At 36.2% G+C, this 14,366-nt stretch overlaps 1 protein-coding gene across 1 annotated transcript in view; it reads left to right on the top strand.

Annotated features, from left to right (window-relative positions):
- The window catches only part of Grm3 (glutamate metabotropic receptor 3), an 83,143-nt gene that overhangs the window by 12,108 nt on the left and 56,669 nt on the right, over positions 1 to 14,366 (top strand). Inside the window, exon 2 of the mRNA XM_048337880.1 lies at positions 11,263 to 12,118. Coding sequence (XP_048193837.1) covers positions 11,263 to 12,118 — 856 coding nt within the window. The remainder of the gene's footprint in view (positions 1 to 11,262; positions 12,119 to 14,366) is intronic.

Here is a 14,366-nt window from a genome sequence, read left to right on the forward strand (position 1 = left end):
AGTACTTAGTGAGGGAGAAAGAAAGACACTTAAGTATGGAGTGGCTTGTCTTGGTTAAAACACTGACATGTCATATAATGCCTGCCTTCAAGGACTCTTCTTTGGTCTGTATATTATTTTGGTCTCATTGATGAGCGATGACAATGGCAAAATAGATAAACTTACTATTCATTAATCCCTAGTTTTTTTTAAATTAACCCTTAATTTTTAAATTTATTTCTCATCCTTGTTCTCAATCATGATAACAATGTGAATGAATGAATCCACATTTCCTGAAATGACTTCTCCTCTACATCACAGATCTATACTTTGGTATATAGAGACTTCTGTTTAGATATCTCATAGTTGCTTCTAATGCAAATAAAGAACATTGCAATTTTTAAAAATATTTTGTGTATCTATCATTAAATCATCTTTTAATTTTTTTTATTTTCTGAACTTCAAAAGGTTGTACAAAAGAGATACAATTTAATACATCCATCTACAGTGTCCAGGGTTTCTTGGCCAGTCTACCTTTTGCATTATTTACCACATCCCATCTGTTTTCTTCTTCCAGAATCATTTTATACTTTCCATTTTATCTTCAAATTCTATCAGTTTATAGCCACAATTGCTCCCTAAGGAATGGGAACCCACTGCTACAAGTGTAGGCCTTTCTTGATCTTGCCTTATCTTTCTTGACCATGCTTATTTAAGCTTGCAAATAGAAGTCATGCTTATATTATCTTACACGTTGATTTGATTTTTCCTAAGAATCCTTTAGTGCCTCTCACATACCCTTCATGGGAAAAGGTAAACTGCTGGTTGGTTTTTAAAGAGGGGTTAGAAGTTTATTAAATAAAGCAAAGCAGTCCTTCAAAACACATAATTAGCCTAAAATCACACCTCTGGCTACATGAGATACATTTTCAGAAATTCAGGTTTGTTGAGTCTGGATTAAAGCCCACATATTTGCAATCTTAACAACCACCCAAGGTTATACTGATGGAGTCTTCAGAGCATCCTTTGGAAAACCTTAGATAATCACAAGCATCGTTAGACTTTTCCTCGTTTTCTCTCGGGCTCTAGCATGGTGCTCTGGCCCCTCCCAGGGCTCTCAATTTGTTTCTGATAAATGAATCTATACTAGTGTTCCTTTCAGGAATTACTTACACTCCGCTATCAATGACTTAGTTTTAAACTAGGAAAACAAAAGAGTTGAATGGTCCAATTGCCAAGCCACAGATGAAGCATACAACAATTTCATGACTAATTTGGGATACAACACAGGATAACTTTGAGCTAATTGTATGGTTTTGCTATGATTAAGGAATTCTGTGTTTGACATGCCCTGACGTACCCATGGAACATCACTGAGAACGAGCGCTATCGGATGAGAATGGCAATAAGGTTCTTTGACCTACATGATTTTGAGTCCCCAGCATGTAAGAGTGGGTGTCTCTGGTGGATTATACTGAACAGACATTTTCTCTACAATGTTACATGATTTCTTGCATTCCAGTTAATCCCTGGCCTTCATATATGTGCTACAATCAACCTTCTTCATGAAAATATGCCTCTAGTTATATTGAAAGTAGTATGGAAAAAAAGTGATTAATCCTTCCTACACTAACACTATGATTGGCATCTTTTATGCTTTATGGGCAGCTAGTTCATATGATATGAACAGTTTGAATTCTTTGGGAAGTTTCTCAACTATATTCCACCTCTAGGTCCAGTTTAAAATACAAGCCAACCTGGAATTTTGTGCAGCTTATATTTTAACTTAATGTGAAACAGAAGAGCGCTGAAGTTTAATATCACAACTTCCAGAACTTGTTTTAGGTAATAACCTGCACTGTAGGGAATTAGATGGTTCACTTCCTTGTGGTTCTTTTTTAAACACATATATCAGCATTTAACTAAAAGCTTTATGTGTGACAAAACAAAGGTATAGGTTTATTCTTAGAAAACAACTCCATGGGGAAATGAATAGTACACAATAGGACAGTACAGAAACAAAGGCAAAGCTGTGGAGGTAATTCAAGTTTCCAGATTCTCAAGACAGCCACAGTGGTTTCTTTTTCAAACACATATACTTCAGCTCTACAAAGAGCATTTTTCTTGGAAGTAAGCATGTGATGTCCCTTTGCCATCTGGAATGAACCAGTTGCTGCTGTTCCCTTTAATATACTAGCATAGATTCAGAAGCCAGGATCTATTACAGTTGTACAAAAAAAATTCTCTGGAAGGAAAATCACTTTGGTGAGAAAAAAAAATGCATTCATACTAGACTCTGCATGTGCATAGTTCTTTGTATTTTCTACTAAAGAAAAACCCTATTTGACACAAAACTCATCTTTTAAATGGGTATATCACAAATATTAATAAGAGTGACCACAAGACTGATATGAGAATTTACAAGTGACTCTGACATATTGTAATTGATATTGTTTCTTCCCCAATTTTTGGGTTTTTTGTTTGTTTGTTTGTTTTTTGGCCAGTCCTGGGGCTTGGACTCAGGGCCTGAGCACTGTCCCTGGCTTCTTCTTGCTCAAAGCTAGCACTCTGCCACTTGAGCCACAGTGCCACTTCTGGCCATTTTCTGTATATGTGGTGCTGGGGAATCGAACCCAGGCCCTCATGTATACGAGGCAAGCACCCTTTGCCACTAGGCCATATCCCCAGCCCTCTTCCCCAATTTTTATAGACTCCTTTCCAAGAGTTCCTATTCTTTTTCTCCTCATAATCAGAGCTTCACTGAAATAAAGCATACTACTAGAAATCCTAAAGAATCCCTTGCAAAACAAATTGTGAAAAAGTCAAGAGAAATAAAACTCTTAAGAACATTAATATATAATTCATACTTCTTTTTGAGTCAAAAAGGTCAATAAATTTATGACTTCCTAGACTACCATGACTTTCTAGACTATCCTAATCCTGGATAAATTCAAACCACCAAGAAAATTAGTAACACAAAGTAACACTGAATGTAAAACAGTCACAAACTACAGATGGAAATGGCTTCTGATGTAAAGAAATTAGGTTCAAATGACTATTAAAGCATTACAAAAGTTGAATATTCTGTTGAGTGTGAAGAGGGAAAACATTTATATATTCCCAAAGCAAGAATAATATGTGGGTCACTAATGTGAGTTCTGGTTGTTTGGTTGCTACTTTTACTTATATGTAATGCATTTATCTCCAGCAAAGTTTTACTCTACCAGAAATCCTGAGTACTCATTTAATTGGTAAAGTATTTCTCAGGTACATGTTATTAAAACTTTAATTTAGGTATGTATGGTGTGGACATGGACTTCATTATAAGGCCCTTACTTTGTTTTCCTCAGAGTAAAAAGACCAGGAACATTATTTAGGGAGTTGGTATAATGGCTAAATCCCATTAGAATAATATTAACTTCTTTTTTGTACATGCCAGTTTATACAAAGATAATTTGAAGAAATTGGTTTTAATGATATGAAAATCTTGGTCAGAGATTCTTAAAGGTATAAATCAACTTCTTGTCTCAGGCCACTTTATTTGGTGAAAATAATGAATATAATTAATGAAGAGGCCACATGTCATAACAAATTGTTTAGCACCAGTATTTGAAAGTCGCTCTATTGCTTGCTTTATAGACAGCTTTATTGTTCTTCCCCATAGACAACTATCCCTGTAATTAGCAAAGGTGAAATGGTAGAGCATATGATTATCTATTCACTTAACAAACATAATAGTACATTCCCTGCTCTGGGATGCATTAGGACATGGTGATTAATAGTATACATTTCTTGCCCTCAAAAGATCTTATTAGGTAGAGGAATTAGTGATTAATCTAAAATCACCACATATTTTGATTAGTGCCATGAGAGAAGCACACCAAGGAGTGAATGTGGCTCTGAGATTGGGCCCCAGTTTAGACTAGAGTGAGGCACAGGACAAGTGATTCCCTCAGAGGAGTCCTTGAATAGAGCAGCTGAATGAATGTATGCTAAAATTGTTGGAAGCATAAGAAAGAAAATTTTCAAAGGTATGTGACATGAAAAGATGATACCTCAATACATTGAGAGATGAGTTCATTTGGAGGAAAAACCATGGTGAAAAGGATGGCAGACATACATGTTATATAAAACTTGGTTTGTTTGATGGCTCTTGAAGATGGCTCATTTTTAAGTCTCACCAGACACAATATCACTACGTTTTCAGACAAATATCCTTGCCCACTGTGGAAATTGGCTCCAATCTTACTTTCCCGCTTATTGATTGTATACATTTGGAGTCAACTCTTGTACGAATTTGTTTCCTTACCTAGAGACCAGAGCACTTTGATTGCCTCATGATTCCTTATAATTCTAAAATGCAATGATCTGTAGTGCATATTTTTCCAATACTAGTAATAAGAAATTTAATCTTATTTGAACATATATACAGACTTTGTTCAAAACTGCTATCAAGCTAAGCACGGTGATACAAACCTATAATCCCAGCATTAGGGTGGCTGAGGTAGAAGGAACATAAATCAAACTCATCCTGGGCTACATAGAAAAAACAGTAAGTAAATGAAAAAGGAAAGTTACTGTCTTTGAACATATGAAACTTGGTTATGAAATTCCTATTGGAATTCTTTCCCCATAAGAGTTCATGTAATGATACCAATGCTCACTGAGTTTGTGGCCCTCTACAACCTCTCTCTAAATAGTTCTATTATTGGGAATATTTATTTCTGGTGAAATGAGCTCTTCTTGAATCTAATAATAGTGTGGTTTATTTCCAAGTGTTTATATGCTTCCTATTAGAAAAGTTTGTGCTAGAAATTCATCAAAATACTTAATTCCTGTTGATTTATACTTTATCCATTTTTAATTTTTTAAATTTTATTGTGAAGGTGATGTACAGAAGGGTTACAGGTACATAAATCAGGTAAAAGGTACATTTCCATTTGAACAGTGTCACCTAGTCCCTCATTCTCTCCCAGTTTTTCCCTCCAATTCCCCTCCCCAAAGTTCATTTCAAACATAGTGTATATTCACTAAATATCACTGATGAATTGGTTCACCAATTGTCCCACCATTTTGGTGCTCCCTTCCTGAAGTCAGATATACTCATATACAAGACAAAGCGTACAGAAATGAAGAACGGTAACATAAGGGAATAAACCAAAGAAAAAAGAAAGGAAACAAATGTAAACAGCGCAATAAAAATCTCTTGCTTCCATTTCTTGGAGTTTATTTCAATAAGCATCATTTTATATGATCATATGCACACAGTTATTCAGCCCTTGTGATCCTCTCCTAAGAATAGCCCTCCTTTGTTCTCACTGTGTGAATGTTTAGAGTGTTTAATTATATTTATCCTTAACTTATATTTTCTAACTTTCCCCTTTCCAATCCCTTTTCTTCTCCAATAGACTTCAGTTTCTCAAAAACAAATGAAAGTGATTCCACAATTTAATCTGCATTTTCCTCCAGGACTCACTGTAAAGCAAATTCAATATGATTATGAACCTTTCTTTTGGTTTCTCCTAATTGAGTGTCACATAAAACACTTTTATAGTATTTGAGTTACTGTTTCTAAATTCAGACATATCATTAATGGAGAGAATGAAAAAACAAGAGAATCATTCATCCATTGTTTCTATATCTTGCCAGCATATCTCCTCTTGAAATGGAAGGTCAAAACAAAACAATAACAAAATCAATTTGCTCCATTTCTCTGTTCTATGCTTTGGTGTCTCCCCTTCTCATAGTAATCTTTGTACTAAACACAGAGATGTCTCAGCATAGCTACTGACCTAGCCCTTGTTGGGAATTTTTTTTACATTCAGTTTCCCCAATGCAGTTCAGCAGCCCAGAGAATATTTTTTTTCTTTTTTGAGTTCTTATCTTTCCCGTCTTGTTGAAACAATGCTGTATTGTATGAATTATTTTTAAGATTTTCTTTTTGTCTTCCACAGTTTTCATTTTAGAATATGTATCTGTAGAAAGCATTTTTCTACTTTAACAATGCTTCTTTCTAAAACATAGAAGATTCTGTTTCTTCTTCCCTCTAACAAATAATTACATAACTGGGGAGCCTTCTTCCAAAACTTCACATGATATCTTTGTCTTAACATGATTCTTTATTTATCATTCAAAATAATGTCCAATGTAGGAGTCTCCTTTTATTTCTTTATGCTTTTTCAGAGAAACCATATGGCCAGTAAGGAAGTTAGGGATGTTCTGAATACCCAACTGTCAGGCGAAAGACACAGGAAACTTAGCGACTATACAGACATCTCCCAACTCCAGTCTTAAACTTTACATAACAAAATCTACTAATAGCAACTGGGCCTTCTATGGCATACACCACTTTTTTCTCTCCTATTTTCCTACCTGGGTATGTTCCTCTACTGTAACCTTCAGTTTCACAGTCATACAGCAAAAAGTAGAGAAGCTGTCACACGTGATGACTATGTTACTAGACATCAGAAAACTGAGTTGTTCATTTTGATTAGCTTCGACATTATAATCATGCTATGAGCAAGTCTCTTCGCCTCACAAAACTCAAATTTGGTATATTTATATGGAAGCAATAATATATACCACAAAAGTCTATCAAAGAAGATGCCCCCCACACACATTATACAATAATAACTAATTTTACAATAGAAAAGATTTTTAAATGTACATCCCCAACAATAAATGTCATGGTTTCCCCCTGAAAAACAGATTCAGATAGGTCTGGAAAGAGAAGAAGAGATTACTAATCTACTGCCGTCTATGCTGTTTGTTTTTAAAATAAGAATGTTTACCCTTATAATAAAAAAATACAAAAAAAAATCAAGGTTCCATATTTTATGGCCTTTTTAGTTTAATATAATTGTAAAGATGAGGTACACTGGAGTTACTGTTACATAAGTAAGGTAATGAGTACATTTCTTGTCTAACAGTGTTATCCCCTCCCTCATTTTGTCCCACTTTCCCTCTCCCCCAGTGACCCTCCCCTCCAAGTTGTAAAGTTCATTTCTAACATAATGTCTTGTGAGTATTACTGTTGCATTGGTTCACCCTTTGTCCTTTGTCTCACCATTTAGTTGTTCCTCTTCCTGTCCCCAAATCAGGTAAATGTATATACAAGATGCAGGGTACCAAAATAAAAAACAGTGAACAGGGGATATGGTTTATGGTTTAAAGGCTGGTGCTGGCATCTGGTAAGAACCTCCTTCCAAAGAGCAGCTCCTAAGAGACAGAACAAGCTTGCTAGCTTGCTAGTCACTTCTTAAATTTCTAATGCCTGTCCTCATACGATTTCACCCTAATGACCTTATCTAATTCTATTTACCTACTAAATGTTCCACAAGACAGGGAACTTAGCTGAATGTTATTAACATTTGAATTTAAGTAGTTAAGTTTTCAACACATGAATTCTGGGTGGCACACACAATCACACAATCAGAAGCAGTATGTGTGTGTATACCCACACATATGAACATATATGTATATATGCAGACACATGTATATATACAACATACACACTTATGTGTATCTGTATATATCCTATGTAGCAGTTTGATCACTTTGGGTATACATATGTATATATGTATATATATTATATATATTAGCCATATATATATAACATAATATATATATATATGGCTAATCCTGAAAAAGTATATTTGGTTAAAACAGTGGCATAAATTTCCAGGCACTGATAGCTCACAACTATAATCCTAGCTATTTAGTAGGCTATGATCTGAGAGGACTGAAGTTCAAAGCCATCCTGGACAGCAAAGTCTTGACTTTCTTATTTCCAACTAACCACCAAAAAGCCAGAATTGGAGCTCAAGTAGCAGTTTACTAGATTTGAGCAGAAAAATCTAAGGCCCTGAGTAAAATCTACAATACTGACACACATACACAACAATAGCAACAAAATAAATAGATTTTCCTTTGACATTATAATTTCTCTCTCTTCCTCAGTGCTCAATTTTGTATCTTTCCATTCTCACACAGGTGCATAGTGTTTTTCCTCCTAAGACACTATTACAAAATTTATGACATTATTTTTTTTCATTTTTCCCTTTTATCTGAGTAAACTAATTTTAAAAGGAATAACTCACTAAGATCAAAGTACTTTAACACTTAGCTCTTTCATTATTAAGTGTGTTTCTAACACAGAATAGGCTAACTTCTAATTACATTATTTTTCCATGTTATTCAGTATAGGTGATACATGTAAGATTATATTTATTTACTAGATTTCCATCCTCAAGTTTCAACTGATCGAACATGCCTCCTTTTTCTAGGTTGGCAGTGGTTTTTCTCTTTAAGCCCAAATGCATAGGAATAATATATATGCTTAAAATGATGGCAATAGTTTGGTTTTTGTTTCCTAGTCGGCCACATTCCCAAAGAGGCTACAGCTCAATGTATATTTTCCCAGTGAGGAATCTTTTTCATATTACTGTCATTGTTCATTCTCTTGTGCAGGCTGTCTTGACAGTAAGTTGCTCTCAGATATCCTGGAGAGGAGGACATAATGCCACAGGATCCTACAAGTCAAGAGACGAGAACTTTTTTTTCTTTTTTTTTTTTTAAAGTTTTTATCATAAAACTGATGTATAGAGAGGTTACAGTTTCATACGTTAGGCATTGGATACATTTCTTGTACTGTTTGTTACCTTGTCCCTCATACCCCCCTCCCCCCTCCCCCTTGCCCTTCCCCCCACTGAGGTGTTCAGTTCACTTACACCAAACAGTTTTGCAAGTATTGCTTTTGTAGTTGTTTCTCTTTTTTTTACCCTGTGTCTCTCACTTTTGGTATTCCCTTTCAATTTCCTAGTTCTAATACCAGTATGCACGGTTTCCAATATACTTAGATAAGATTACAGAGACAGTGATACAAGAACATCATCAATAGTAGAAGCTACAGATACACATGGGATGTTGAAAGTAGTTACAACTGTGATATAACAATCGTTTCCATAGCATGGAGTTCATTTCACTTAGCATCATCTTATGTCATCATAAGGGTATAGCTATTGGGCTCTTGTGATCCTCTGCTGTGTGTGTAACACCTTTACATTATTTGTACCTTGTGGGGGAACAATTTTCAGGAATTCAGGATTCTTTCACTGTGGTTCCTAGCTGCTAAAAAAATGTTTCTGGGTTTTGGGTTTTTGTTTAGGACATTTCATTTTCTGTTTTATACTAGGGTTCAGGTTCTAGTGAATACAACTTGAAGATGTAGAGATAGATAGATAGATAGATAGATAGATAGATAGATAGATAGATAGATAATGGATAGGCAATTAAAAAGAGTTAGCTACTCCAGTATTACTCCATAATCAAGTCAAGCTTTCAAAACACCAAAAAGAAAAAAAAATAACCCAGGGCTTCTCTCACCAAGTCTGCCATAGTGCTGGATAAATCCAATGAAGTCCAAGTACTCATTCTAGATGTAATAACTATGGTGGCTCAGTGCCATCTGTCATATCAATAATGCTGAGTACACAAGCAATATTCCTATACCCCAAAACTCAGTATAATTTTCCCAGTGCTTCCTAGTTCTGCTAAAAGAAGAGATGCATAGTATACTAATCTTAATCCAGCCACCCAGCCACTAACCATTCTCCCAAGCCCACTCATATACTAAAATACTAGAAGGATTTGGGTTTTGATTTTTATTTATACTGTGTTTCAAATTTCAGATATTCTAGAGTTGTATTTGTAGTTAAGTAATAAGTACTAAGGCTAGAAAAGATTTTTTTAAGTTCATAGTTTTTAGCTAGTCCAAGTGTTAGTTTTAATAGCAGCCCAAATCTCCAGTAACATGCTCTGTAACTGTATATGAACTTAGTTGTTAGATTCCTATCCCAATGAAATGATGATTAATCAGGACTCAGATGTCAGTTGTTGTATGTTGCTTTTGCTCTTTGTAAATAGCTGCCTATTTCAAACTGTGCTCCTTCCATGGCAAATATAAATGTGAAACCACAATTTCCGGAAGGAAAATTGCAAAGTAGTCATACTGATTCCAGTGGACATAGATTGCATTAGAAGATTCAAGTTGTTTCTGATTGAAGTCTGCTTTAAATATTTATGTAATTTAACTAAGTTTAATGGAGAGAAAGCACTTTTCAGAACCCAGAAAAAGTAAACATTTTCATTATCAGATAAACATATTATTTCTGTAAATACTCTCTTCAGTGCTCCTTAATTATCCAATATCAATTTCCTTCTTTGTTTTATAAGAAATATAATACCGAAATATTAGTGATGGCTAAATTATGAGACATCCACATTTTGATTCAGAATAGGCTTTAAACATATTGAAATACATAGTTCATTCTTGATAGTTTTTTATGTAATTTTTAGTTTAAAAAGAACGGCATATTTTTGTGCTTTCCTTTCACATAATTTAAGCAGAATCAATTTTCAAGAAAAACAAAATAATGAGAAAGTTAGCCAAATTTTTCAGAAGTTAGGAAAAATATTTACCTAAAATTTTGTGTGGACCAAATGGAATTTCAGTCAATTTGATTTTTTTTTTCTTGCTTAACCCAGATAATAAATGTCTAATTTGGACTGTCCATGTGGCACCCAGTTCCCAAATTAAATTCTTTCAGATACTGCCATTTTTAGTAAAAGAGGGGGAAGTGAGAATTAAACACCCTGGCTCTTTCTATACAACTGCAGCCAAGTTGTCTGAAAACCAAATTTGGCCAATTCACTGTAGTTCATTGTTTCTCTGAGCTATAGCAGGACCCCAGGAACTTAGAACAACCACACTGAGTTCATCTAAAACAAATTTTCCTGGTCTAAGGTCTAGCACAGAGTCTATAAAAGGTCCAGCAAGTGGTGATCTTCTCATTTTTTACCATATCTTTCTCAAATCACACACTTAATACACATGCTCTTTAAAATCTAAACACAGTATCCAGGGGTGCATCTGGCCTTAACTCTCCAGAACTGTCAAGAAAGTGTGGTTGCCAGGCACTGATGGCTGAGATATGAGGATCCCAGTTCAAAGCTAACCAAGGTAGAAAAGTCCCTGAGATTTTTAAATCTAACTTACCACTAAAAACTGGAGGTTGAAGTGTGGCTCAAGGGGTTGAGTACCATCTTAAGCCAAAAGTCAAGAGAGAAGGAGGCCCTGAGTTCAAGCCCCAGTACTGGCACACACACACACACACACACACACACACACACACACACACACACACACACACAGAGCGTGGTAATCTGGTAAAAGGTAAGGATTGTATGATCATCCATGGCACTTCTCCTTTGTCCCTCTCCTAGGTGGCAAACCTGCTGAGACTCTTTCAGATCCCTCAGATAAGCTATGCCTCCACCAGCGCCAAACTCAGTGACAAGTCACGGTATGATTACTTTGCAAGAACAGTGCCCCCCGACTTCTACCAGGCCAAAGCCATGGCCGAGATCTTGCGCTTCTTCAACTGGACCTATGTATCCACTGTGGCCTCTGAGGGTGACTATGGGGAGACGGGAATCGAGGCCTTCGAGCAGGAAGCCCGCCTGAGAAACATCTGCATCGCCACTGCTGAAAAGGTGGGTCGCTCCAACATCCGCAAGTCCTACGACAGTGTGATCCGCGAGCTGCTGCAGAAGCCCAATGCCCGGGTCGTGGTTCTCTTCATGCGCAGTGACGACTCCAGGGAGCTCATAGCCGCTGCCAGCCGGGTCAATGCCTCCTTTACCTGGGTGGCCAGTGACGGCTGGGGTGCGCAGGAGAGCATAGTGAAGGGCAGTGAGCACGTGGCCTACGGCGCCATCACTCTGGAGCTGGCCTCCCAACCCGTCCGCCAATTTGACCGCTACTTTCAGAGCCTCAATCCCTACAACAATCACCGTAATCCCTGGTTCCGGGACTTCTGGGAACAGAAGTTCCAATGCAGCCTCCAGAACAAGAGAAACCATAGACGACTTTGCGACAAGCACCTGGCCATCGACAGCAGCAACTATGAGCAAGAGTCCAAGATTATGTTTGTCGTGAACGCAGTGTATGCCATGGCGCATGCATTGCACAAAATGCAGCGCACCCTCTGTCCGAACACCACCAAGCTCTGTGATGCCATGAAGATCTTGGATGGGAAGAAGCTGTATAAGGATTACTTGTTGAAAATCAACTTCACAGGTAGGTGATGTATCTTTAATTGTCTTTTGCAATACACTCAGACAGGAACCAAAATACCTCTGTCCCCATTGGAAATCCTTGTTTCAGAGCCAGAGGAAAGGGTTTGAACTGTTAAATAAAAGCATTCCATGGTGCAATATGATGGCTCTTCGCAATCTGGCTCATTTTAGAATGACTGTCTTGGCTGGCTCAGTACATACAAATGAAAGGTCGCCAAGGCTGGTTGATGGACTCCCTATGATAGCCGCCTAGATGTAGCCCATGCTACATGTATTCTCTTTCTTGTCAGCTGTAGGATGTAACACATGGGATGTGGGAATTTAATCTTCTTTAACAGAATTGGCAACTCTCAAAAGAACAGGAACTTCCAAGCTTTTCGTTGTGAGTGACTGGAGTAAAAAGATCTCATAGTTTTCATAGTAAGTGAATGAGGCAGTCACTTTGTCCAGTGGCTAATCAGGGGCAACACAGAAAAGACATCCAGACCACAAAGACTTTGAGGTGTGCAGATTTATTTTTTCTATGGTGTAGAAACAGTTCTCTATGAGTTTTTAAAAAGCTTTGGATTTTTCAAGCTGTAAAGGAGCCCCACACTCCTAACTAGCATCGAAGAAGACTCCTTCAGACTCCTCTTTGAGGCCTCTTGTAATGGAGAGTCTTTCTACTTTCCATTGATGGATTTCCTTTCACTTTCAAATATACATATTCTATTTACTTTTTATAAAGGAGTTCTGGATTTTCTCAACTTATATTATTAAATAAAACTTGTTCTGGTGAGTCTGAATATAAAAAGTGGAAGACGATCCACAGTTATTCTGATCAGTAGTAATGCAAAGTGCATAAAGAGAATTTTGCTGCCTCTTTATTTTAAAATGGCTCTAAATATTCCTAAATATAATACTCTTTTGATTTATCCTACAATATTAAACTGAAAACTTTGTTTCTCTTCCCTAGTAAGGTTCATTTGCTATCAGCTCATTAAAGCCCAAAACATAATTGGTTAAGTAATAGTGTGGTGCACAGAAGATCTTGATTGCCTTAGTATTGCAATTATAAAATGTTTTTATTTGCCTACATTTCTAATAATCCCCCCTGCCAATAGGGCATCATTCTAATCTGCATAGTTGGTTTCAATTATTTATCATCTAAGATATGAACATTTATTTACATGCTTAAAATTATACTATCTTTTGAATAAGTGGTGTTTCTCATGTCTCCATTATAAGTTGTCACGTGAAGCCATGTAGTCTGTGAAATCACTAATACTAGGAAGAGTACCTATTGCTCCTAATGCAGAATTTTCATGCCCTAAGTAGCCTTGAAAATAAGCACAAGTAATACCACCATACATTTTTATGTGCTCTCATTTCTTCATTTTACTCTAAGAGGGACAAAGCGGTAGAAATCAACTATACCGGTACTCTAACTTATCAATGGATACAAGCTCTTATTGTCAAAATGGAAAGGTTAAGCTCTGTGTGAGTATGTGTGAGTGTGTGTGTGTCTTGTATTCTCAGACATGTATTGATTCATAGAGAAATAATAAAGTGTAGTAGTAACTTCTAGATCAATTTTACTGATGTCTGCAGAAATAGGAATTAAGAATGAATCATAAGAGTCAGCAGCAAAAGAACATCTTTATTTCAAATATAAACAAACATTCAGTTATTCATAAACAGCATTTTCAATGCATTTAAAAATGAATGAGATTTCAGTAGTATTCCCCCTTCAGATTATTCTTAAAATAATTATTTATCTCTACTGTATGATTTTATTGTTATTCTAGTCTGTTCCTTAATCCTTAGTACAAAAATACAAATATATCCACGAATCAACAACCCAAAGGGTTGAGATTTTAGAAAGCCTATGCGAGGTGCTATGCATAACTAAAACATTTTCTTTCCGTCTGACTTCTTGAGTCCTAAAAGGCAAAGAAAAGTGAAGAACTAAGGTCATTATTTGGATAGATAAAGCAAAAGTATCTTCCTTTCTCATCTTGTTCAATTACTGGTTTCAATTAGATAATTCATTTTGGCTGTGCAGATCTAACCACAAAGTCCTATTTTAGCTTCTTCAATTTGTCAGACATTAACCATCATTCTCTATCTCTGATGAGAGTAGGGAGAGTGAAAAGCAAAATTAAACTATAGAAAATAGAGGGAATTTAGACTAGCAGCCAAGAAAACCGGCTCAGCAATGAGAATTGGACAATAAAGTGCATTGCATGAAGGACAGCAAGATTCTAAAT

The sequence above is a fragment of the Perognathus longimembris genome, chromosome 2 (assembly GCF_023159225.1).
Source record: "Perognathus longimembris pacificus isolate PPM17 chromosome 2, ASM2315922v1, whole genome shotgun sequence".
Taxonomy (NCBI): Eukaryota; Metazoa; Chordata; class Mammalia; order Rodentia; family Heteromyidae; genus Perognathus; species Perognathus longimembris.